This window comes from Phoxinus phoxinus (assembly GCF_949152265.1).
Source record: "Phoxinus phoxinus genome assembly, chromosome: 1".
Taxonomy (NCBI): domain Eukaryota; kingdom Metazoa; phylum Chordata; class Actinopteri; order Cypriniformes; family Leuciscidae; genus Phoxinus; species Phoxinus phoxinus.
Window position 1 is genome coordinate 18233609 of NC_136876.1, and position 27062 is coordinate 18260670.

General features: G+C 37.5%; 2 protein-coding genes across 8 annotated transcripts; one reads left to right on the forward strand and one right to left on the reverse strand.

Moving 5' to 3' along the window:
- The first annotated feature begins 7538 nt into the window (after positions 1–7538).
- On the forward strand, positions 7539–21415 carry adgre5a (adhesion G protein-coupled receptor E5a). The gene is made up of 19 exons (XM_079612639.1): positions 7539–7862; positions 9944–10021; positions 10618–10761; positions 10845–10997; positions 11109–11255; positions 11345–11467; positions 11852–11895; positions 11989–12090; positions 13184–13337; positions 13429–13545; positions 13644–13831; positions 13911–14075; positions 16912–17106; positions 17203–17420; positions 17506–17572; positions 18131–18222; positions 18540–18708; positions 19130–19225; positions 19651–21415. The coding sequence occupies exons 1-19, from the start codon at positions 7835–7837 to the stop codon at positions 19690–19692; spliced, it is 2322 nt and encodes a 773-aa protein (XP_079468765.1). The 5' UTR covers positions 7539–7834; the 3' UTR covers positions 19693–21415.
- A 1738-nt stretch (positions 21416–23153) lies between these two features.
- LOC306998522 (uncharacterized protein) lies at positions 23154–27062 on the reverse strand. Of its 7 annotated transcripts, none has more exons than XR_013797578.1 (9): positions 26839–27062; positions 26413–26487; positions 26157–26324; positions 25201–26057; positions 25038–25100; positions 24872–24907; positions 24681–24765; positions 24310–24410; positions 23154–24049 (listed from the first exon to the last, which is right to left on the reverse strand). XR_013797578.1 is itself a non-coding variant. In XM_079612692.1 (8 exons), exons 4-8 carry the CDS (start codon positions 25231–25233, stop codon positions 23966–23968), a joined length of 366 nt encoding a protein of 121 aa, XP_079468818.1. In that variant the 5' UTR covers positions 25234–25543; positions 26157–26324; positions 26413–26487; positions 26839–27062; the 3' UTR covers positions 23154–23965. The 7 variants fall into 7 exon arrangements, 5 of the variants coding, with proteins under 5 accessions (XP_079468818.1, XP_079468816.1, XP_079468817.1 ...); XR_013797579.1 differs by having other exon boundaries at positions 26819–27062; XM_079612692.1 differs by lacking the exon at positions 24872–24907 and having other exon boundaries at positions 25201–25543.

Here is a 27062-nt window from a genome sequence, read left to right on the forward strand (position 1 = left end):
TTAGTGTGCAATGTCGCTGTTTGAGCATAAACAACATCTGCAAAGTTACAACGCTCAAAGTTCAAAGCAAAGGGAGATATTTGCTTTTAAAGAAATCATTTTTTTAAGGACTACAACAAGCGGCTGGTAAGGACTACACGACATGCCTCCCGGATTATTGACATCACTAACCGTAAAATGTACATAAACCCCGCCCCCAGAACACGATTTATAGATTATCATGACAGACTATGCTAATCAATGACTAGAAGATAACTACACATAAACTACATAAATTCATCAACTAACCATTCAGAAACGTCCTGCTGCATTCTACATGTTGTCACTTCTTCTTGAGTCTCTCCATTATTGTCTGACTTAGGTTTGAACCAACCCGATCTCACCAAATGCGTCTATATAGCACGCAGTGTGTTTATCGTGTAATATATACGCGAAAATGAGTTTTTACGTGCATAGTATACGCATGGATAGCACATGGTTGGGTTTAGGGTGGGGTAGGGTGCGTGTGTATTATACGCTTGGGTAGGATTAGTGGTGTGGGGTGCGTGTGTATATCACGCAATTAAGTGCGTATCATATGCACGCGCAAAACTGCGTATCATATCCACGTAAAAACTCATTTTCGCGTATAAATTGCACGATAAACACAATGCGTGCTATAGAGACGCATTTGCGTGAGAACAGGCTGGTTTGAACATAAAATAATTTTCAGTGCATGTCTGTGTGAGGTAAAAGGCTACCCCTGGCTACACAAATGGCTAGGATTTGCATGGCCTGTGATGAAAGCAGATAAGGGTTCACTTTATGCCAGATGCCATTTCCCTGCACTTAGGCACTCCAATTTGTTATTTCCATCCCATTTCTGAGAGTGATCAGGATGGTTTTGTGGTTATTGATAAAATTTGAATAATGTGAAGTTTTTGGTTCCAGTCGAGCGTCAATACCCAAGTCATTTGTACTGCCAGATCTCTCTAACACTGAGCTATCTGTTACACAGCAAAATAGACTGACATATTTACTAACCTCTTTCTCTGATGTTTTCATTCTGCATGCTCAGGACTACAGTGGACTGGCTTGGTTTCCCACAAAATCAGGACCGTAGATGACACTCCCATTTCCCAGCAAGTGTACAGGACTTTTCAAGGCAGAAATTCACAGTCAGGTAGAAAAACTCAAAGCACAAGATATACTAGAGGACAGTGATAGTCCTTGGTGAAGTCCTGTGGTGATGTTGAGGAATAAAGACAATACGTGCAGAATTTGCGTTGACTATAGCAAATTGAATTCCATAACCCTTACTGATGCACACCCGCTTCCTCGGGTGGACTATAGTCTTGATGCTTTATCAGGGTCTCTGTCTTTTTCTAGAATGGACATGACTTTAGGCTATTGTACATGTAGAACTAAATCCGGATGACAGGAAAAAGACTTTACCACTGATGGACTGTATCACTTTAAGTTTATGCCTATGGGCTTTAAGAATAGTCCATCCACATTCAAAAGGCTAATATAATGGAATTGGAATGGAATTGTCCTTAGAGGGTTGCATTGGACGAAGTGTGTTTTTTTAGATGAAAGCGATTTCTACCAAGGGGAGTATTAACAAAACCATTAGGAGTATTATTGTTGTTGCACATATTGCATGCTCTGCTTACTGTAGATTAATGCAAAGACTGTGACATAGGCTATATATATCAAAGACTGTGACTTCTATATATTCTTCTGTGATCCAGAATGGCAGCACAGCTGAAAGGTTTGTTTGAGCTGCATCCTCCACTGTACAGGAGTGAATTTGCATTTCCTTCATGTCACTTTTGGTGTGAAAGTGCCTTTAAATTTGCCAAAAATAAAACTATTCTTTTTTTTGTTGGTAAAAAAACAAGTCCAGCCCAGGTGAGAAACGGTAACACAAAAGTAACATAATGCATTACTTTCAATTAAAGCTACAATTTTTTTTCGCCGCTAGGGGAATTATGGATTTTGTCGTCAAGCTGATGGATCTAATAATGTTTATGGATGAGTGAATAAATTTATGTTTTTAACATGACTGTGGGATAAAGTAGGCCGCGATTGCTAATGAGAGACAGATATCAGCGCCACACACGAGTCCCGCGAGTCCTGCTGATATAAAGGAATAAGGACATTTAATTCTACCGAACTACCCGCAAGTCAGTGATGCGCGGGTCAATGTATAAACAACCCGCACCCGACCAACGTTTTCAATAACCCGCCCGCAACTCGGACCGCAAAAAAAAAGAAAGAAAATATTGTACCCGACCCGCTTCCTGACCCGCGTTTTTTTAAAGTAGCTATAGTAAATGCTCATCGTAGTCATTGGGCCATAGACGGAGGAACTAAGGGCGCAGCATTTTTCTGAATGCTGTACGATATCGCCTAGTGTTTTGTAATAAAGGCTTGATTTATTCATTTAATTCGTTTCATTTTCTTAACAATTAAGATGCTGCATGTGTTTATCCAGTCTAATCGAAGTGCGCGTTTCTCCCCCGACTTTCCCAACAAAAACCCCCCCGCCCCCTAGCAAATACATAAAACTGACATTACTGAGCTATGCGTTTAAAAGTAGCCTATTAAAATGGCACAATGGCATTGCTCAGTTCAACGTGTTGGGAAATCGGGCATTTTGTCCCGCGTCAGCTTTTAGTCAAAAGTTAATAACGCGCTCAACATTCAGGATTTCCCACTGTCATCTCTGATGAGCTCGTGCGTCATCCTCGCGCAGTTATTCAGCCAATAAAGTGTACACCTATGTATTTCATAGAACATTGTGTCTAGTAGCCTACTATATAAATTACAAAGGTTTAATTGGCATCTTTATTTCAAACTAACCGACCGACCGCGACCCGAATATCATTAAAAATATTTTTGGATGACTCGTAACCGCGGGTGACCGCGGGTGACCGCAGGCAACCGCTCATTTTGGATCAACCCGCGCATCACTGCCGCAAGTGCTGTATTACTACTCACACTGTCACACAGGTCAGTTTATTAGACGAATGAAACTTGTGAGGTGACGCAGCGCTGTTTCACTGGGTCTACACTATCACACTAAACTGCATTTGAGTGCGATGAAAGTTATAATGTTAATGGGGGGGGGGGGTTGCTTGGTTAGAAACAAAAAAAATTATGTGATTACTCACGATAAAAAAAACTTGTTTTTTATATATTTTATAATGTCATAATTTCACATTTAATCTCCAAATTAATGTAGAAACAACAAAGACAGTATATTTTAAATATTTGTCTAAAAGGTAGGAAATATACAGAAATTTTATAAAGTTATCAAACAGTTTGCACTGCATAAATGTTAAATTATACATAGATTAATCATTATTAAAGTTACAAATGTTCTTTTGTCAAGAGCAGTGAGTGTTTTTCTCTGTTCCCTGTGTTCTTTGATTAACTTTACTGACAGAAAGGTTTTTTGGCTACTGTGTCTTTAAGAGCAGCCGCTGCTGACAGAGAGAGACGCACGCGGATCTCACACGCGCATCATTCTCTCACAACTCTTCTTTATGTTCATTTAAAACTATTTAACTAATTTAAGAGTGCCCAGTCTGCTCTTATGAGGATAGGCTACTCGACAAAACGGACATTTTTGCAGAATTGCGTGTTAGTTCGGTCAACTTCAAGCCGAAAGAGAACTCGATTCTGGCGCTCAATTTGTCTTTGCGTGAATGGTTTAAAAGCATTTGCAAGAATACAAGCGCATCATATAATGTAACGCCAGCCAAAGGATGACAGAAAAAACGGATGCTGCGTTATTTACCACGGAGTCTTCTCCTCCCATTTCTACCAGTGATCGCTTTATTCAACTTCCCGCGTCGATCTGCGCACGTCAACAGCGCAACTGAGTTGTAGGTTGCCAGGTTGAGCTCACAAATGGGTTGAAATGTGTATGATGTGTTGATTGCGCGAGTAGGATGGGTTTCATACAAGATCTGACAACTGGGCAACCTTGGAATAATATATTGATGTGATTATTCATATAACAACGTTTGGGAACACAAATTACGGGAGTTTCACGGGAGAAAGGACAAAACGGGAGGGGGAGAAAGGACAACTTTATCACTCTCTATGGACTTCTCCCTTCACTTTATGCCTCCACGTCCTCCCGATTGCATGCAAGCTTCTCTGCCTGTCCATACGGTAATTTCTCGACTTGTGCGACAGAGTCGCGCGGTTATGACGCAATCGTTAGCCTATTTTTACAAAAACTGCTTCTACGGGGCCATAACGTAAGATTCAAGGTAATGGAGCCTTTTATACATTTTCGTGTTTCTTTAGAAATAAACAATCGACAAACGGTGTCTTTAAACGCCTCAGATGTAAAGTTTTTCGCTGTCAAAGTGACGCCAAAATAAATGGGAGTCAATGCTAACAGCAGGTGGGGGTCCGCTAGCCAATGGCGGCGCCCGGGGATGCTTCAGTGTCTTCCGGAACACTGCCCCCCTGCTAAACATACACAGTTGTCCACGTCTGTCGCCATGGTTACTATGACAGTACGAAACTAGGGATAACGCGGATATTACGTAATTGACAGGCTACAAGTGAACAGGAATTCCGGGACGGCCCATTATTTAAAATTGGAATTTCCCTGAAATTAAAAATCTTTGGAAACTTTCGGGATATTTTAAGTACACAACTGCAGGAAATATACTATCACACTGTGCAAGTGATTTTTGGATAATTTATTACAAAATTCTTACATTTTGTACCTTTAAAAGTAACTAAACACAATTTGTTTTTTGTTTTTTTAGAGAGAGTAAAGCAATATTGTAAGGCATTACTTTTAAAAGTAACTTTCCCCAACACTGGTGTTGAAGGGTGGAGTGCTTTGTTGTACAGTGTGTAAACCTCAAACTCTCAAACTTATCAGGTGGTTATTCCTGGCGTTCTCATTCAGGACACTTCACATTATTTTCATGAGCTTTGAGTGTGCATGCAGCACTATTTTGACTGGAATTCAGCACTGCGTGTCCAGCACATTCCATTTCATAATTTTGCAAATATTATGGGATACTTTTGAATGCTCTCTGAACATTCTGAAATGTTTCAGAAAAAAATTCCATGAACTATGTACAGTATAATTTATTTATTTTTTGCTAACATTTTTAGAACATTATTGAAGACCAGATAACTTTGAATTAACATTCTATTAACATTTCTGGAATGATGGTGACCTTGCTAGGATGTTAGCCAATGTTCTGAGTATGTTTCCTGTTAACCGTGCTCTAGTAAGAGTAACATATAGGCTACTGTAGGTTAATTTGTAAAATATTATGCTGTATATGTACTTAATATATTTAACCTACTGCACACAACATGATCCATTGACACTTCTATGACACTTCTATGGGCGTAAAAATTGTGTCTTCAGGGTAACTAACCACAAGTTGGAAACACATAGTCATCAGTGAAAAAGTGGCTTATCACTCTACATGTGTTGATTGAGTTCAGTGGGCCGAATTAGAAAGTTAATTTATCAAACATATTTCAAACAACATGTCTTATCTATCCATCATTCTAATAAAATGAAAGCACACAGGTGACTGATTTGGAATGTTCTACATAGACACTCTGACACTGCGGGTTGAGGATGAGGATGAAGATGCGGCGAGCCGAAGCAGATCTAAAATAGCAACATTACGGATATACACTGGAACTAATGAACAAATTAGGAATAGGTGTGTGTAATTAATAAGACAATGATAAACCATAATAATGGGTGAAAATAGAAAGGAAATTCGGGAAATGATGATTGCAAAATACAAGTCCTTGAAATTGACATATAATGTAGGCTAATGCAACAGAACGTGACATTACCCAAACAGAACAGCTTTGAGGAATGTGATGTTTCCCCATTCAAAGAGATACAGCTGCCCGAAAGGCGTTTCAAAAATGGCCGACGAGTGAAATGACTTGTTGCGTTAAAGGGACTTTGGTCTGAACCAGCTAAAAAAACGATCACCAGAGCAGATGGAGTAGTAGACAACAAGGGTGTTTGTTTATTAATCCCATAATTCATAGTTCACCAGAGTGTGTTATATGGGATTGTCTTCATGAGGATTGTCTTTTCCATGTCTTAATTTTTCTTTTGGAAACAGACTCTGCTGTTGTGTAGGTTTTGAAACAGAATCATCTTCTCTTTTTTTTGGTGGTCGAGATATAATCTCTCCAACATCAAGTTTGAAATATGATCTAAAAAGAAAGTCATTTCTGTTCCACAATTCCTGCAAACCTGCAATATCAAAGAATCAATCACCACATCACAGCACCACCAACACTACACAAAAGGGTCTGGGACATTACTTGTTGACTTGTCCAATTCATTAATCTAGCCCAAAGGAATGCAGCCAGAAGACATTGTTTAACTTTGGACAATGTCAGCGCAATGTGACTTTAAATCTGTCACACAAACATTCCCATAGGAACCTCTGATATGAATACAGGCTAAAAGGTTATTTCGGTTAAAGCATTTTTAGGGAGGAACATAAGACTATTGTTAACCCAAAAACATTTTTGCATTAGAAACTGCATGTGTGATGAAACATCAACACTGAAAGCAAAGCGTTCTTGAAGAAGGTCTTTGACACCTTCATAGCAACCCGAAAACAGGAAGTAACACGTACAAATGCATCATCAGTGTGAAACAGCATATAGTTCCAGAGTTAATTCAGGGTTTTCAAAGTATTTGTTTATAAATAAATAATTAATAACACTTTAGTGAGTACATGTTAAATCATTTTACTCAGTACTTAAATGTATGATTACACTGTAACAAATTTATAATAAATGTTTCTAAAACATAAATAAGCCACATTTATTGTGCGCATTGTCTTTTTTTTTTTTTTTTTTTTTTTTAGGAGACATATAGAAGCATTAATGTACCTACGTCAGAAGAAAACTTTCTATATATATATATATATATATATATATATAACCTTAAAGATTTCTATCAGGCACTTCATGTAGGTTCACATCATGGGATTATTTTATGTATTTCATTTTAATTAATTCATTTTGTTTTAATTCATTTTTTTATTTTATTAAATTGAATGAATTAAAAATCTTGTAGTTACTTTTTATCACGAGAAATCAAATTAAATAACCAATTAAATGTAAGTATTATGCAAATATTTAAGACACATCTCCTAATATTGAACCTTATTTGGCATGTGTGGTTTTTCACAAATTCAGTCAAGAACCTCAGGGTTCTATATAGAATCCCATTTAACCTTTTAAGAGTGTTGATTTGCAACTTGACTTTAATGCTGTATGTGTATTATTATATTGATTTTTATTCCATTTGTTTTGCTTCTTAATGAAATAGTAAAGATTCTGAGAACAGATTAGCACCCAAGGAACTTTACTCAACACCAAACTGACACCATGAAGCCTATTTTCATTTTATTGTTACATTAGCTGGCAACCTTTCCCCCGCCTCCCTCCCTCCCTCCCTCCCTCTCAGTGTCAGAAAGGGCAGGGGGCTGGACTGCACTCACAAAACTCTTACAGGCACTTTTTCAACATTTAGAGTCAGCGAGCAAGACACAAGACCTCGACTGGGAGGCAGGATCGAGAAAAGGAGGCATTCAATTAAAAAAGCCTCACAACTTATGTTTTTTTTTCTAGATAGTGAGAGAAGAGTGAAGAGTCTAGCCCTGCATGGAAACAGAAGATAGTTGGTGAGGAGCCTGAAGAAAGACGACTTTTGAAGAGTCTCAAGATCTTTCTTGCATGGAATTGATCAGGATCAGATCATAAGCTGTTTTCATTTATTTTTTAATTTGTAAGTCTCATTCACTCTTTGACCATGAGGAACATGTATCTGCTGAGTCTGGGTGAGTCACACTTTTTCTTTTTAGGGTTGAAGTGTCCACAGATCAATGTAGAGACAGATGTTTGTATGGAGCCACTGTGTGGTTTTGCTAACTCCAATGTTGCCCTGCCAACAACTGCTGCTGTTTTAAAAATAGAGAAACCGCAAATGCACATGAGAGGAAACTGCCACAGATAGGAAAATCTGATGTCACAATGGGGTAGTTTCTGTGTGAATCAGGATCCATGAGCTCTAGTTATCTGGAAAGCACCAGATGAATGTGAGAGATGAATAGAGAAGAAGCAGAGGGTTCTGCTCCGGTTCTCAGTCTTAAGACATTCAAGAGTTTGGAAAACAACCGTGAAGTGAAATAACAGAAGGTTCAGAAGTAGGTCTGGTTATTAGTACATGTTTTTGGGCAAGAGCTTGTTGTGAAACAAGGACTGTTATGTGTGCAAACACTGTCATGTACCTTCAAAGACACTGAAATAGTAAAATCACAATACTTTGTGAGTTCCGTATGCATGTTGTGGGACAATGATAAGTGAAACTGGGTGTTGTTTAGCTGGTTAGTTCAGCCAAATATGACAATTATGTTATTATTTACACACCTTCACTCTTAGAAGAAATGGTTCAACTGGGTTTAATATGGGTTCTTGACTAGAACCCTTTATGCTAAAAAAAATTCTATATGAGACATGTCTTAAATGTTTTTCATGTTTAACAGGTTATTTATTTTTTTCTATTGATAAAGTTGGTTTACGAGCTGATTAATTCATGAAATGTAATAAAAAAACAAAACATTTTTAAACAATGTATTAAAAACTAAACCCAGAAAACTGCCCCATGATGGAACCCCTAAAAGGTTACATGAAGCGTCTGACAGAATCCTTTAAGATTGTATATAGAACCTTTTCTTCTAAGAGAGATCTCATTTGAACCTGTATGACTTTTTTTCTGTTGAACACAAAATAATATATTTTGAAGAATGTTGGTAATCAAACTGTTTTCATGACCAATGACTTCCATTTGGACGGAAAAAAAAACTCAGAGACGTTTCTCAAAATATCTTCCTTGTGTTTCACAGAAAAGAATAGTCCTTTTTGGGTGAACTATCCCCTTTAAAGCTTGCGTGGCTTTGATTTTGACAATGGAAAAATATTGACGGAAACCGAATTAGGACAGGAAATCCAAGGTGTTTTCATCTGTCCACACAGCTGAGGCCCAGGATGATGGGAAGGTGGCATCAAACCAATGAAAAACTATGAAGAGGGGGAAATGTTACATAAACCTTTTTTGTTAGGCTGAAAAGAATAAGAACAAAATCATAAAACAAATGTTTGTCTGGTGCTCACAGCAAGACCACACCTTAGGTTATGGTGAAGTCACCACTGGGTTGTAAAGAGTCTTTTTTAGGAGTCTTCTGTGTGACCCTGCCTGTGGTCAGAGCATGTGACAGTGTGTCGGTCTGAGTGCTGGTTGTTTAAGTTAAATTTGTTAGTTACAGTCCTGCGTAGCTTCTTACCCAGAGCACTCGTACTTCCTGAATCGCCATCATCTCAATACAACTGTCCTGAACAATGAGTGGAAATAGCACTAGATTAATAGAATTATTCTTTTTTTAAATACTGTATAAATAATTCTTCCAACTTTGTCTTCTCGGACGGTTTTTCCTAGTGAATAACAATTTAGCCATATGGGCGATAAATAAAGGCAGATTTTGGCAGCATGTTTTATCTATGAGATTAGAAAAACATGGCTTTGAAATGCATGACACTTAAATGCTCAATGGCACTAATGTTTTCAAACAGTTCATGTACAGTGATGTCCATTATTCTGAGGCCACTACTGAAAATGATTCTATTTTCTATTAAATACCCCCCAAAAAAAATTACATAACTACTTGAAGAGTAAAAAGTTAAATTGAAAATGAACACGAATATCAGAATGTCTCAGTATTTTGTTCTGTTTGCAGGTTTACATATATAAACCTTATATATTTTCAATGTGGTCTCAGACATTTGGACGCTCTGTATGTGCATCAAGCTATTCACCAAAGACACTAAACTTGCAGTAACAGACACTTTTTATTTGCGTTTACAGGTCTCCTAATGGCACTGACAGAGAGCACAGTGATGTCCTGCGACGTTGGATTTATAATCCAAAGGGGAAAATGTATAGGTATGAATACAAAGACTAACATTTGATATGGGCTACATTTCTTAAGAAACTCTTTTTCAAGAGCTTTAAGCAACATCATGGCCCAACATGATTGGGTGTACAATACAATACTGGCCTCACACACAAAAAACTATAATCAATTTGTTGATAATGTAGTATAAGTAATACAGGTGAAACTAAAAAAAAAAAGTAATATCGTGCAAAAGTTGATTTATTTCAGTACCGGTAATTCAACTTAAAATGTGAAACTAATAGCCTATATTATATACTTATTATGCAAAGTGAGATATTTCATGCCTTTATTTGTTATAATTTTGATGATTATGGCTTACAGCTTATGAAAACCCCAAATTCAAAATTAAAATATTGTGAAAAGGTTTTCATAGCTGTAAGCATTCACCTTTTCAGTTGAATTACTGAAACAAATGAACTTTTGCATGATATTAATGTTTCACCTGTACATTATTTAAAAAATAGCTGCAAATTATATTGCAGATAGGACACATTTATGTACTGAATCTGCACTCATTAATAAACTGTAACCAAAAAAAAAAAAAGTTTTGTGGTTATTCATACATTTTCTGTCATTACTATAGATGATAATGAGTGTGATTCTACTCCAAACATTTGTGGAAAAAATGCAACATGCACCAATACACCTGGAAGTTACTACTGTCATTGTGAAGGAGGGTTCACACCAACTCACAATTTCACACAAATGAATGGAACTAAATGCCAAGGTAAAGAGAGCTTGATATGATGCATCTCATATGTCCTCTGTGCAGCAGAAACAACATCTGAATCTCTGTTCTTCTCATTTCAGACATCAATGAATGTACGGACAGAAGTGATGATTGTGGTCCTAATGCAGTATGTGTCAATTCTGAAGGAGGTTATTCATGCACATGTGAAACTGGTTACATTTCCAGCAATGGGAAAGAGATATTTATTGCAGGACGAGGAGTTCAGTGTATTGGTAAGAAACTATAGACATTTTCTGGGCATCTATTGTGCAACATTGCTTTTGGTCTAATGTGAGAGTTTTCAGGTAACATGTTTTTGTTTATTGTCTGTCCCTAAAATACAGACAGAAATGAATGCGATGATCCCAGTTATTGTGGAATAAATGCAACATGTCATAACATCCCCGGTTCACATTACTGCGTCTGTGCTGCGGGCTTCAGACTGAAGTCAGGAGAAACTAACTTCACTGATCCGGATGGACCCTGCATGAGTAGGTTTTGAAGTTTTGACACATTGAAATTTCATATTATTTTTTAGAAATGTCAGATCCTTCTCCAACATGTTGTTTTCATGTTAAAGGTGTATGTGACATTGATCAATCTATCTGTGGAGGAGGAACCTGCAAAAACAGCAAAGACGGCCATGAATGTGTGTGCATGTCAGGATTCACCAACTATGGTCACAAACAAATGAAATGCACAGGTTAGTGTTCTCTGTTAAGATCTGATCCTTTTGGTTACGAGATATCTCTTAAATGTCATGCTTTCCAGACATTCATAGCACGCAACCTGCCTGCGTTTTCACCATTGATGCAAAATAGACAAACTAACTGGAAATATTGTCTAACATGTAAGTTAGACTGTAAAATTTACACTGTTTTTCTTCCTGATTTAACCCTAATTTAACTTATTTTGTTGGTATGTATTGGGTTGATTCAGTGATATTAAATAATATTTTTGACTTCAATAAATATTTTTTGTTGTGCAAACACACTAAATCTGTGCTGTTGGTCTGAATCTCAGTTGTGATCGCATCTGCACTGTTTCTTCTGTGATGCTGCTTAATAGTTATATACATTTTTTTCAGAGCTTAAGTGTAACACATTTATAAACGAGAGCAAAGGATCCCAGGTAATTTGACTAGATTACTGATACAGAATATTACAGTCATTCGTATAATCAACTAGTGCTGATCTCTCTTTTTCTCTGTGTTGTCGTGTGTAGGCATCTCCAGAGCTAGCAGAACTTGTCTCTCTGATGACCAAAAGCTGTTCTGTCCTCAGCAAGGACCGTTTTACACAAGTGGACGGAGAAAAATTTCTGGAGGTGACACCTTGTAAAATACTATATGTATACCCTTGTGGAAAAGAAGTGTGACTAATTGTACTGAATGTGCACTTGTACTTCAAATCTTAAAAGTAGATCATATAATATTTATGAAATAAAAAGCCACTTAAGTGTACTTAAAGCAAATACACTTTCATGACACACTTAAGTGCATTTTTAAAAAGTGCACTTAGTAATAATTAAACATTTAAAATTTTACTTCAAAGTATACTATAATTAATTTACATTTAGTACTGTTTTAATCATCTTTTGTCACGCTTTGATGTGCACATGCAAAGTATTTTATTATAAGTAGTTGTTCTTCGTTATTAAATTTACATTTAATATATTCTAAATGTACTAAATCTTTACAAATGTATAATTACAAATATATTTTTATAAATATGACAACAGAAGTTGAGAAGTTTCAACAGAAATTAAATTTAGGTTAGTGCTGTCAAATAGATTAATCGTGATTAATAGCATCTAACATAAAAGTTTGTGTTTGCATATGTGTGTGTGTATATATATTACAGTATATATTCAGTATGTCTGTGTGTGTGTGTGTGTGTGTGTGTGTGTGTGTGTGTGTGTGTGTGTGTGTGTGTGTGTGTGTGTGTGTGTGTGTGTGTGTGTGTGTGTGTGTGTGTACATACGTGCACACATACACAGACAGACATATGTATATGTAATAATATATACACACACACACACACACACACATGTAAACAAACTTTTATGTTAGATGTGAATAATGGCGATTCATTGATTTGACATCACTAATTAAACTTGTTGTTTTTTTTCACAAATGCTTGTCAGTATATTTTTTATATATTTCAAAGACAACAGAAGTAATTATGAAATTGCGTATAAAGATGGAATTAAGTCTTACTTAAATGGGTCAAAATAGCGCTCTAAATTTCAGCTAATTGCATAGTATAGGCTACTTCTTTTTCACATATGCAAAATCATGTGTTAAAGAGCCTTGCATACATTAAATAAAGTATCTCTGATTAAAACAGCTCAGCTCAAATAAGTGCTTATACTCAAACATCATCATGATACACAAATCTGTCCCGTTTTACCAATATAGGCTTTTATGAGAGCTTTAGATGCTCTACTTCGCGATGGCTTCCAAGGTGATAACCATGAAGTGTCGGCACTGTTTAATATTGTGGAAAACATGCTAAAACTGATAGGACCTCTGCTGCCAAAAAGCCAGACTAAGAGATCAGCCACTGAAACTGGTAAGAAATAGGTCTAAACTCAAATATTACACTACAGTAGCACACAACTTCAGTCTGTTATTACATTATTAATGTGTTTTTTGCCCTTCAGAGGTGGAGCTGTTGATAAAGAGGGGCAGTTCTCCACCCGAGGGTGATTTCAATATATCCACCAACAGTACACAGTTTGCATCCCACTGGGACACGGCAACAGGAAATACATACCTCGGTATATATTCTCAATCACATTTACAGAGTAATGTAATATACTGTATATGACCATACATTTTTACACACACATTTTTACTGTCTTTGTGCATCAACCAGGCTTTACGACTGCAGCTCTCCTCAGCTACAAAGGTCTGGGAAAATCGCTCAAACCCTATTTTAAGCATTTAGAGACACAGAAAAAGCAGACGTTCAAGATCAATTCAAAAGTATTAACCGCCACTGTCAGTAACACACAGACCGCCAATCTGGAGAAATCAGTAACTCTCACGTTTTCTCACTTGGAGGTATGGAACAGTTCGCTCTCAGTGTACCACATACAATGTGTTATACCATGATGTATTGTTAATGCATATTTCTCTCCAGAGATCAAATGAGAGTCATACCTGTGTGTTTTGGGATCCTGACCTGGAAGGGGGCGCGTGGTCAAAAGAAGGCTGCACTACAGTGAGCTCCAGTGATGTCCAGACTGTCTGCTCCTGTAATCATCTCAGCAGCTTCGCTGTGCTGATGGCTCTCTATGACATTGGGGTTTGTACCCTTAACTATTGTCACCATCACTTCTTGAGCTCATCACAGAAGTGAAACTCGGCCAAAATGTCACCACCAGTTCCTGTAGCATGCACTAAAGATTTTGTTAAATGATAAATGCTATTTAAGAAGTGTGCTACTATGTTGTAGGCAATCTATAACATAAGCATCAGATCTAAAGCCGCGTTTCCACCGCGGGAACTTTCCCCAGGAACTAGGAACTTTGGGGTGGTACTCGGTGTGTTTACACCGCAGGAACCAGGGTCTAAATGAAGTTCCGGGTAAATATTTCCCCCTCCGAAAGTCCCTGCTCGCGAGGTAGTACTTTTTCAAAGTTCAGGAACTTTCAGGGGCGGAACTTGTGGATCTATTGCGGTTCGTGGCTTCATGCATTAAGAGTTGTCTGTCTGCAAATATGGAATTTAATAAAAAAAATAAAAAATAAAACCCAGCTGGACCGACGACAAGGTTCAGGCTTTATTAAGCGTATTTGTGTATCAGGAAATTTTCTGCGCGTTCATCCCAGCCATCTCACGGTCAATGTCCGCAATACATCACAAACACAACTACAGCACAGTTTGAATCTCCTCCATACTTATTATAAATGTGGCGCTCAAAACTGATTACTGTCTGTTGCAGACTGGGAGGAGCAGTCGCGCGCAGTTTATAATCTTCCCGGTACTTTAGACCGCAGTGTAAACGCAGAAAGCAACCGGTCTGGGGCAAAAAAAGTTCCTGGGAAAAAAGTTCCTGGGACAAATTGTTCCGGGTAATTTCGGTGGAAACGCGGCTTAAGGCTCCTACAGATTTGAAGTGTTGAGAAATGGGTCCAAGTGACTGTAAAAAAAAAAGTGTAAAAAGACAGTTATCTCGGAATTATTATAGAATTATGGGTAAGGGTCATATTATACTATAGGATAGAAAAATATAAAAAAGGTAACTTTTCTTAGTAATTCTGAAGTAATTGCACAATATAAACTCATCATTTTCTGAGATGTAAACTGAGAAAGGACAAAATCAGAATTGTACGGAGCCCCTAAAGGGACATGGTGATGGTGATGGGGGGGGGGGGGGGGGGGGTAGAGATGAGATGGGGGGTACAATTATAATTCAAGACTTTTGTGTCCCCCCACAATAAAAAAAAAAAATATATATATATATAAAATATATTTATATATATATATATATATATATATATATACAGGGTGCGATTTGCCGGGGGGGATGCGTGGGATTTCCCCCTTTCTGGTCAATGTATCCCTGCCTCTGCTTAATTATTTTTATCCCCGGTGGGGATAAATTTATCCCCCCCTCAAAGTGAACAGTGCTACTACATAGTGGCGAGACCATAGACAGTATATAAGATGGACACAGCGACCCCATAGACTTCAACGGAGAAAAGTGAAGCCCATTTGAAGCACTCACTTCCTGATCGCCAGGCGAACTGCGCAGGCTCAAACTGAGCTTGAACACGTGAGCAACGTGTCTGACAGCAGTCAGTCTTCTAGTAGCTGTGCGGAGAGAAATCTGAATCATTCCCTTCCGAATCTCGCAGAGACGGAGAGCGTGAGTATTAGCTGTCCATGAGCTAGCAGCGGGAGCCACTTTATCACTCTCTGTGGGCTACTCCCTTCACTTTATCGGACTTAATGCCTTCACGTTCCCCCGATTGCCTGCGAGCTTCTACGCCGGTCTATACGGTAATTTATCTACAGTGCGACAGAGAGTCGCGTGAGTTATGACGCAATCGTTAGCCTATTTTTACAAAAACGGCTTCTACGGGGCCATAACGTAAGGTACAAGGTAATGGAGCCTTTTATACATTGTCGAGTTTCTTTAGAAATAAATAATGGACAAATGGAGTCTTTGGACGCCTCAGATGTAAAGTTATTCGCTGTCAAAGTGACGCAAAAATGAATGGGAGTCAATGGAATGCTAACAGCAGGTGAAGTTCTGCTACAATGGCAGCGCCCGCGGAGGCTTCAGTTTCCGGCGGATGGATTACCCCCTTGGGCGAGACGGATCACAAAACTTATCACGGATCCGTGGTTTGATTAAAGTCAATTTTATTTTGAAAAATGTGCTACTTTGGCTGGCTCTGATGCTCAATGTCCCGCCCACAGCGCTATCTGATTGGTTACACCTCACGAGTAATAGCCTATCAACACTTGCGAGACGGTTGCAGGTCCGCTGGGCAGTGTGTGTCGAAAGGAAGGCAGCATATTCAGCATATTACTGAAGCGGGAATAAACATCACAATCTGATTTTCTGTTTCTATGATGACAAGCAGAGTTAGTGTCCCAGTCACACCACTGAGAATGGCCGAAGTTACACATACGGTGTTTCACTCAATTGAGGCTGGCGCGAGTGATTTCAATGTTAAGTCAATGTAAAGATAAGTTTATACGCATCTAGAGGTCCTGCGGCACGAATGAGGCGTTTAGCGCGGCAATTTTTTTTATCCCCCCCTCTGTTTTTTTCACAAATCACACCCTGTATATATATATATATATATATATATATATAATTTGTGTGTTCTTTTGTGAAACACAAAAGGCAAAGTTTTTGTAAGAGAACGCAAAAAGCATTGAAATATATTTTTTCCTCCCATCTCATATTTTTTTTCATCACCATGTCCCTTTGGGGATCCGTAGAACTGTGAGATGTAAACTTAAGAGTTCTGAGAAAAGAATTAGATATCTTGCGATTGTGAGAGAGAAAAAAAGTCACAATTGCCTTTTGTATTCACTTATTTTATTTCCGTTGTGGAAACAAGCTTCCACAGATCCCACATTAATCGTAGCTAAGGTGAAATCTGTTTTACTTTCTTAACCAGGATGTATACGAGCTGACTCTGATCACATGGGTGGGACTGCCACTGTCTCTGGTCTGCCTCCTCATCTGCATTGCCACATTTTACCTGATACGATCTATCCAGAGCACACGCAACACCATCCACCTGCACCTCTGCGTCAGCCTCTTCATCGCCTACTTCGTGTTCCTCGTGGGCATCGCCCGCACAGAGAATAAAGTACGTCATCTTTGTGGCGTGTGGCTTTGCACGAGTTCATATTTCTGATCATAAACATCCTGTGTGTTCTCTTCCTGTCCTCGTGCTGTGGTCCAGGTGGGCTGTGCTGTTGTTGCGGGTGTGCTGCACTATTTCTTCCTGGCGTCGTTCTGCTGGATGTGTCTGGAAGGAGTGCAGCTCTTCCGCATGGTGGTGCTGGTCTTCAACACAACGCTGAGACCCATCTATATGATTGCCGCTGGTTATGGAGTTCCTGCTGTTATCGTTGCAATTTCAGCCACAGCGCATGCAAGTGGATATGGCACTGATGGCTAGTGAGTTTTAGACAACTTTATCTACTTTTTTCAGATTTTTTAAAAATATAAATGTTATTATTAAGATGTTTTCCCTTATCTTTAGCTGTTGGCTCAAAATTGAAGATGGCTTCATCTGGAGCTTTTACGGGCCAGTTTGTGCCATAGTTATTGTAAGTAGCTACCATTGCACTTCCCACAAATAGATTAGAAAACAGGACCTGAAAGGCAATGACAGGACTGAGTGACATGTCACAAGGACATTTGATTTGATTTGAAAATCAACTTTAATAGACAGAAAAAATAATATAATACAATGCCATTTTTTGCAATGGGAGACAATCGTAATTTTTATGCGCAAAATTTGGGACACAGCTGACACAATGTACCAAAAAAAATGGTAACCTGTAATCTACTTCAAGCATAAAAAAGTGCTTATTGTTAAAACTTGATTTAGTTATATTAAATAATATAGTTAATTTCATTTAGATATATCAATTTTTCAGTGCAGGTAAACTTCTTATATATGTATTGTTGATCAAATATACTGTATCGAGTAGTTCTCACAACAAAAGCCATGGGATTTGTACGTCAAATGTTTTATAAAGTAATAGGATATCAAAGTTTATGCTATTACTGAAAAGTGCCTCATACCAGCAGTCAAAATTGACTGTGAAAGAAATTTAAATCAATTGTTTAAAACACAGTTTTTTTTTTCCTGTTTGTTTCAGGTTAATGTATTCTTCTTCCTCATAACAATATGGAAGCTGGCAGAAAAATTTTCCTCCCTCAACCCAGACTTAAACAATCTACGCAAAATCAAGTGAGAAATGTTTTTAAACCCTGTATGTGCACTGCCGGTCAAAAGCTTGGAATATATATGAAAAAAGTATCTTATGCTCATCAAGGCTGCATTTATTTGATCAAAAATACAGTAAAAACATTAATATTGTGAAATATTATTATAATTTAAAATAAATGTTGTCTATGTGAATATATTATAAAATGTAATTTATTCCTGTGATGCAAAGCTGAATTTTCAGCATCATTACTCCAGTCTTCAGTCACATGATCCTTCAGAAATCATTCTAATATGCATGTGCTTTTAGTGAGCTTTCACATCTTTATCTCCACCTACAGGGCATTTACGGTCACTGCGATTGCTCAGCTGTGTGTCCTCGGCTTCATGTGGGTGTTTGGCTGTTTTCAGTTTAATCCGGACACTCTGGCATTGTCATACATCTTCACGATACTAAGCAGCCTCCAGGGGGTGCTGATGTTCATCATGCATTGCTGGCTCTCAAAACAAGTGAGTCATGTTTCTCCACTGACAGAGATACACAGATTAGCAACAAATATGGAATGATAGATCAATCATGGCTTTGTCAATAAATGTAAAGCCTGAGACAGGTAATAATAAACAAATAAACTCTGACAAGGGGATAAAGAATGATGAATTGAACATAAAAATGAACATTAGAATGAATTACAGTTAATTTATAATAGCGGATTGTTTAGTGAGTGGTGACAAGGTTTAATAATGTGGCAATTATGAAATAATTCATCAAATTATTATTATATTTGTAAGTTTGATTTCATGTCGACTTCAAAGACCCCATGACAATCGCTGTCCCTATAAAAAGCAGTCAATAGAATTTAGTTCCATCACAGCCATGCATCTGTGATCTGATTTGTGATATATGATAAATGTCTTTTTCATTTCCCCACAGGTGAGAGAAGAGTATGCCAAATTCCTGTCATGTATCTGTGCACCACAGAAGAGGAAATATTCAGAGTTCAGCTCAAACCAAACAAGCAAAACACAGGTAAACTCACTCTCAGTTAGGGACCGTTTAGCTCTTGCTACGCGGAAATGCAGTTGGAGGTTGAGCTGCATGCCCGTTGTTGGGTTTTAATCACAATGTGGAGTTTGCAAAACGCAGTACTGACGTGTGCACATTAACATTTTAATTACATTAAAAGTGCTTACTTGTTGCTTTGACATTCTCGTCTATCAGGGCATGAGTTGAAGTGTCCTCGTCAGTCACAACAATTACAAGGACATAAGAGATCACATGCTAATTTCTCGTTCAGATAGGAAACAATAGCTTCTCAGGGGAGGCGATGATCACCTGAGCGTTTTAATCATACTGAGCTGTGCTGTGCGTTTTCGTGTAATAACTAGTTATGATTGTGAAAGTAAATGAGCTTGAGCTTGACAAAATATCTGACTGTTTGCACTCTTTTACAGGGCTCCAAGAGTGTGCAGCACACTGACGAATCCCACATTTAAGAGGCCATGTCAACAGATCATCGACTTTATTAATCGTTTGGAAGATGAAGTGCCAATTATTATCGCTGTACATTTGCTTTCTATGGAAATCACATCCATTTTCAAAGGATCTCACATGTCACGTCATGCTACGTCAATTAGGGGCGGGCGATATACCGGTAGACACAATTAACCGGTAGAAAGTTTGTCAACCAGAGATTTTGGACTATCGCCTCTATCGCGGTTACGCTCGCGTGACTTTGCCGTTCTGTACAGTCTCGAAAGCTTATCGTCTGCATGCGTTTTTAAGCATTGTGGTTTAAAAAAAAAAGTGATTTCAACAGTTCAAGCGCTATAAGCAGCGGAAGAGGACTCGTTTCGCTATATGCGCGCGCTGTCTGAGACTGTTTTTGAGCACACAAAACGCGTACACATAAAGCCGCTGCTCATACCGCGCATGAGTTCTGAACTTAGCACCTTTTAGCTTCTTACTGAGCTTGAACAGTCAAATACACACACTTATATGTCAAAATGCCCTTCTTTGCGAGTATCCTCGTAAACACAGTCGTTTATGACTTAAGTTATCAGAATATTAGATCAGTCCGTTCGCTCTTAAAGTGACACCAGTCTAATAAACCTGCTTTGTTCTATTGTAGTTTTTCATTTCTAGTGTTTAAAGTTTTTCAGATTGCATTTGTGTCTTTGTTCTATTGTAGTTTTTTGTCATATTCCTTGTAATTATTTTCTTTGTTGCTATTTTATCACTGACTCTTTGTCTTCAGTGCGCTTGAGTTTTTTTTTTTTTACTGTTAGGCTAGAATTCGTTTTTTTTATGTGATGGTGTGATTTGTTTTTGTTTTTATTGGTGATGAGATTTATGAAATTTCAATTACATTTTTATATCATAAAAACTTTATTTAAAGCAAGCTATATCATGATATATATCGTTATTGTGAAACTAAATTATTCATATCATGATAAGACTTTGGTCATATCGCGCACCCCTATTGTCAACAGACCATCCACTTTATCATTCATTTGCAAGTTGAAGTGCCACATATCTCTATATCTGCTTTCTATGGAAATTATAATATATTGTATTTGGGTGATTCTTCATTTAGGGAAACTTTTCTTTCCCTTAAGGTCCTTTTTTTAAATAATGCTTTTAAAGATTGTCATAATAATGTTGTCTCTGATTATTTCTTTTGCACTTTTTAATTTCTCAAACAGTACTTTTACCAGAATTTATCTTCTATTTATTTAAGTTAAAAACAAGAGCATTAAACATACTGTATATTGCCATTCAAAAGTTTGGGGTCGGTAAGATTTTTTCCCAAAAAAAATTCACCAAAGCTGCTTTTTTTTTTTTTAAATACAATGAAAACTGTAATATTGTGAAATAGTTTCACAATTTCAAATATCTGTATTCTATTGGAATATATTTTAAAATGTAATTTATTCCCGTGATGGCAAAGTGGACATGATCCTTCAGAAATCATTCTAAAATGCTGATTTGCTGCTCAAGAAACATATTTGTATTATTATCAATGTTTAAAACAGTTGTGTTGCTTAATATTTTTGTTTTCAGGATTCTTTGGTGAAAACAACATCCAAAAGAACAGCATTTATTTGAAATAGACTCTTTTGTAACATTATAAATGTATTTACTGTCACTTTTGATCAGTTTAATGTGTCCTTTCTGAATAAATGCATCTCACCCCAAACATTTAAATGGTGGTGTAAACATTTTTCCAAAGTATTTTTTTTTTATTACTCTAAAAACTCTTGGGTTTGTTTAACCCAAATTTGGGTCAAATATGGACAAACCCAACCACTGAGTTAAATTTTTATATTAAATTTTTAACCCAACGGTTGGGTTTGGCCAAATTTGACCCAAATATGTGCTAAAACAACACTGCATTTTTTTAGAGTGTATACAGTCGTGCTCAGAATTAATGGTACCCCTGGTAAATATGATTACAACTGGCTGTAAAAAATAAATTGCATTGTTTATCCTTTTGATCTTTCATTCAAAAAATTGCCAAAATTCTAATCCTTTCATTGAAGTAAAAGAATTGAAAGTGGGGGGAAATCACATTATGAAATAAATGTTTTTCTCCAAAACACGTTGGCCACAATTATTGCCACCCTTTTATTAAATACTTTTTGCTATCTCCTTTTGACAAGATAACCGCTCTGAGTTTTCTCCTATAATGCCTGATGAGTTTGGAGAACACCTGACAAGAGATCAGAGACCATTCCTCTATACAGAATCTCTCCAGATCCTTCAGATTCCCAGATGTTGGTGCTTCTCCTCTTCAGTTCACTCCACTCATCAGGTCAGGGGACCGGGACGGTCATGGCAGAAGCTTCATTCCGTAACAAATTCTTGTGTTGATTTTGATGTTTGTTTTGGATCGTTCGTTGTCCTGATGGAAGATCCAACCATGGCCCATTATAAGATAGCAGAAGGCGTCAGGTTTTACAGCAGATGTTGGGAATGGTCACTAATGAAATTAATAAATTATAACTCTGGTTTGATTCAAATAAGTTATCCTTAAACTTGAACAAAACTAAATTCATGATATTTGGAATTCGCACTATTAATACAGATGTTAAATTAACGAATCAATTGAAAGAGATTTCTGGGTGTTGAATTTCTGGGTGTTGTACTTGACCATAAACTCTGCTGGAAGCCACACATAACATATCTGCATGAAGATGGCCAGGAGTATTGGTATACTGAGCAAAACCACATGCATCTTCAACCGACATACATTACATACTCTATACTGCACACTTATTTGACCATATATGTTGTATTGTGTGGAAGTTTGGGGAAATACCTATAAAAGCTATTTGCACATTGCAAAAAAGAGCAATTAGGATTATAAACCACACCGGGTATTATGAGCATACCAATCATCTGTTTTTTAATTCACATTTGTTGAAATTTATGGACATTGTCACATTCAAAACTGCACAATTTATGTTTAAAGTTAAAGAAAATAACTTGCCTTGTAACATACGTGAGATATTTCATGAAAGAGATGGGGGATATCATTTAAGAGGACATCGTGTGTTCAAACAACCTCTAGTGCGAACTACTGTTAAAAGCATGTGTGTTTTGGGTTGTGGGGTCACCGAATGGACTGAACAATAACATCAAACAGAACCATAATATCATTCAAAAATAGATTTGTTGTTAAATTCTGATTGTTTGTGTTGTATTTTGTGGTTTTAAAATTTTGTTTTGCTGATTGTTCGAGAAAAAGAAAAATGAAATTATATATATATATAATATATATATATATATATATATATATATATATATATATATATATGGCTTCAAGAGAGAAGCAAAGGAGACATGACCTGTTGCCTTTTAAGACTCAATACTTTGAATTTACTGTTACCTTGCGGATGGCTTATATGTAGTTACATTGGAGCTCATTTTTAATTAAGTTTCTCAAAAGTAATGTAATCGGTGAGATTTTTCATTTTAGGATATCATTATCATAAATATACAATACAGAGATACAGAAATGGTCTGTTACAGCATTACTGCCTTGTTTAATAACTGGATCAATACAGTATTTAGTGTCAGCTTGCGATAATTTTTTCTGGTTCAGTCTCGAGTATGGCCTTCTCAATCAGAGTACCCGCATGTTGAATTTTCATCCCCCGGGTAACTTTCTACCTGCAGGTCGGGACAGTTGGAAGCCGTGAATCTAGCTAAGTTCGAATCACCGATTATGATGAATTTTTTTCTGATTTTCTGATAGGCTCCAGTCTGTTCATTTACGTTTTGTGTTGATATGTCGGTTAGGTAGACCTAGTGGAGTTAAGGCCAGAACGGGGACTTTCGTCTTCACACTCTCTGTTTGAGGTGTTGACGACGTCTGTGCCCTATGCGTGCCGGCCGATATGGGCGCAAGCCTAGGCAACTCAGGTGATGAGTGTTCAGATGCGGTTTCCCGGTGATCCAACTCCCCGACCTGCTCCGCTGCATCTATTAGAAATTCTGATAATGGCGAAGTTCCCTTGTTTGGTTGGTATGAGTGTTCAGAGAAGAGAAGGTTGATAGAAAGAGTCGAACCCGCCTTTTGATAGGGACAAGGACAAGAGTCATCCTCACTAATTGGTGCCAGAAGGGCCACCACAGGCTCCCCCAGCTGCCGCGGACCGAACAAACTTAACTGTCTTAAGTGATCTTTGTTCGAGAGGAGGGGGCTCCGTCGTCTGAATAACAGTCTGTATGGGTTAGGGTTAGGTTGCTGTCTCATCTCCCTCATCACAATGATCTTTTCCTCTTGAAGCCGCACTTTTGACATGTACACATCAAAAATCTTCTTCTTGGTGAGAATGTTGCTGGATTCTGAAGTCACACAAATAACATCCCTTCAATACATTTGACCTGTACATTCTAAACAGCAGGCAAAACATAAGTAGTGTATGTACATAATAGCCTTAGAGAGAAATTGCTAGTAGAAAAGGCGTAATAGGCTTAATATCTATAAAATTTAAAGGAAGACATTGTAAAATTAAGGACCTGAAAACACGTTAATACCAAAACAATACAGATAAGACATCTGCAACTAATAAAAATGACAAATATTAGATGAGTTATCAACATACCAGTCTGATTATAAAGGCTGGCTTTTTTTTATGAACACCAAGAAACATTTGTTCAATATATTTCTGACGCTGTTGGTCATCACATCTGGTACCTACAGAATCTTAAAGCAACAACAATAATACAAGTAAATGATTATGATGTCTTTTAGGCTGTACATTTAAACAGTTTGAAGTTCAAGTTAAGTTTATTTAGAGCCACAAATCACTGTTTACAGTCTCAAAGGAGCTTACAAGCCCACAAGTTTATAACAAACAAAACAGGACGACACGCCCTTACTTAATGCTTATGCATGGCAAAGATTCTCATTTACACAATTATCACACTGCAATATTGGTAAACTACATAGAAGAATGTCTATAAAATACTGTACCGTCAGAAGCCCATTGTCTGACATCAGGACACCCCAGATCACTGCTCAAATTCTCCAGTCTCTGAGACTCAGCCTTTTTGAAAGTCTGGTGTAAAAAAAAACCCAAAAAAAATATTTCTGCCTTTGCGATCTTAAAAAGTGAGAAAAATCATGAAAAGCGTTGTATACATAACTCAGACACAACATAATACCTTGATGTATCTGCATGGACAGTTAGCATGTCATTCCTGGTTTTAAACAACAAAATGATGTGATGGAGGGAAGTCCCATTAATGCTCATGGCATGTAACTTCATCCACACATTGACCATTGAGTTTTAATTTAAGAGAGATGTGATGCAGACATGTAGCCGTTTACCATTTCGACCTCCTCCCCTGCAGTTGTGCCAGCACCTTCCTGATTTTTGCCACTCCAGATTATCTAACAAATTCGGGTGACACTTATATTATAATCATATACAGTGTATTATACAAGTCATAAAAATACAATTTCAAATGGTATGATAAAGAATATGCAGTACCTCACACTTGGTTGAATGAGCCTTGGCATGCATGACAGAAAAGGAATGGTCTCATCTGCAGTAAAGGTCTGAGTTCCAACATGGAGACTGCCAACTTCTCAAGGTACGGCCAATACTTGCAAGCAATATCTCTGCAATAGAACTGCCCGTTTGTGGCTGCTTGGAGCTCCTTCTGCAGGTACAGCGGATAAGCAAATATTTCCCCCCTGTACATGTTAAGAGCCTTGAGTAACCACCTCAAGGCCCTCTTCATCCAGTTTGCTTGCTCTTCTGGCCGCTTCACGATTCACGTGCAGCAGACCACTGACTGGCTCCACAGATTTCTTTGCCGGCAGTCTGCAAACTGAAAGTTGCTAGAACTAGTTACTTCATCCATCAGGATGAGTCAGGTTCCATCACACCAACTGGCATCTTTGTAATGATCGGTTACAATAAAGGTTTACTTTCAAACTACTAAAGAGGAGCTTCAGAAAATGCACCTTCCTCTTTCTCTACTCTAGCTAGTTGAAAGGCAGGGTGACAAACTGCATGCATAGTCACTATCTCTTACAGAGATCTGCTATTACATAATGAATGAGCTACTAAACTAGCCACTTTGGATGCCACCACACATACCATATCTAATTTCAAACCTCAACAAAGAGTGCACCATGCTCAAAGTGCTTGTAACAAAAGATACTAGTGTGTATTATATAAGCTTACACCAACTGGGGATACAATGTCTATTAATAAAGCAACAATCATACATTTCAAATTTTGGATTTAAATCAAAGGTGCAAAAAACGACATCATTTTACTCCTGATCTCATCAACAAAATGGTGTACATAAGGTGCCATCAAAATAGGGTTCCTCTGACCTTAATAGAATAAGAAAAAAATGTAGGTTCAGTGACAGACATTATATGTTCTGTTAATTTTACATTAAGTAAAACAATTACAAGTTTAAAACAACTAACCCTTTTGACTGCTGAAATCCTACACTTTTCTGTTGCCATCTGCACACAGGGCAAGCATGTTGGGTGTACATGCCGGGCAGGTGAAGTGCTCTACACCGCCATTTCTTCACACTGGTACTGGCTTTCCATGAAGCTTCTTTGGAATACGTCTCCATGTATTTTCCCAGTCTGTACATGCGATTAGTAAAGATTAAAATGAAATCGCTACACTAATATTCTCCCATCTTAAGGCAACTTTGATCCACACTGATCTTACCCTTCCAAAGAGACAGGGTCGTTGAAGGATCGCAAGTGCATAACTGGACAGGTCTCACTGTAGGCAATAAACATACTGAAAAGAGAATATAAATAATTAGTGAGAAAGCATTACAAATATGTAAAACAAAAAAAAACAAAAAACCTTTAACCCCTTCCACCGCAAGGATCACAGGTGATCCTGATTTTTTTTATTTTTTTATTTCATTACTAGTTAAAAACATCACACTCTTACTTAATCTGGACAATATTAGCTTTATTAGGATGGTTTAAAACTCCAGCTTCGATATTTGACCACTGTTTATAATTAAACTGGTTTTCAGTGACATTAATTTCTTAATTTATCCCAGGAGTGCAAAATAATTAATCTGTAACGTTCGTTATTTGGAATAGAAATCATCACTTACACAGCAGCCATTCATCTCACCTCCGTTTTATTTGTGTTCAAATACAAACAATATCCACGATCCGCGAGGGATATTAGTCCAATGGTGCACACATTTGGAGAAATAATGAATTATTATGACATTTTTTAAAAATATTTTATAATGCAGAAACACATTTCTATTCAAATATACTTGAAATAAGCGATCAAAAATGCTAAAAACAGCTAACAGAGCTAGCGATGACTCTACTCTTCCTGACTCGAGT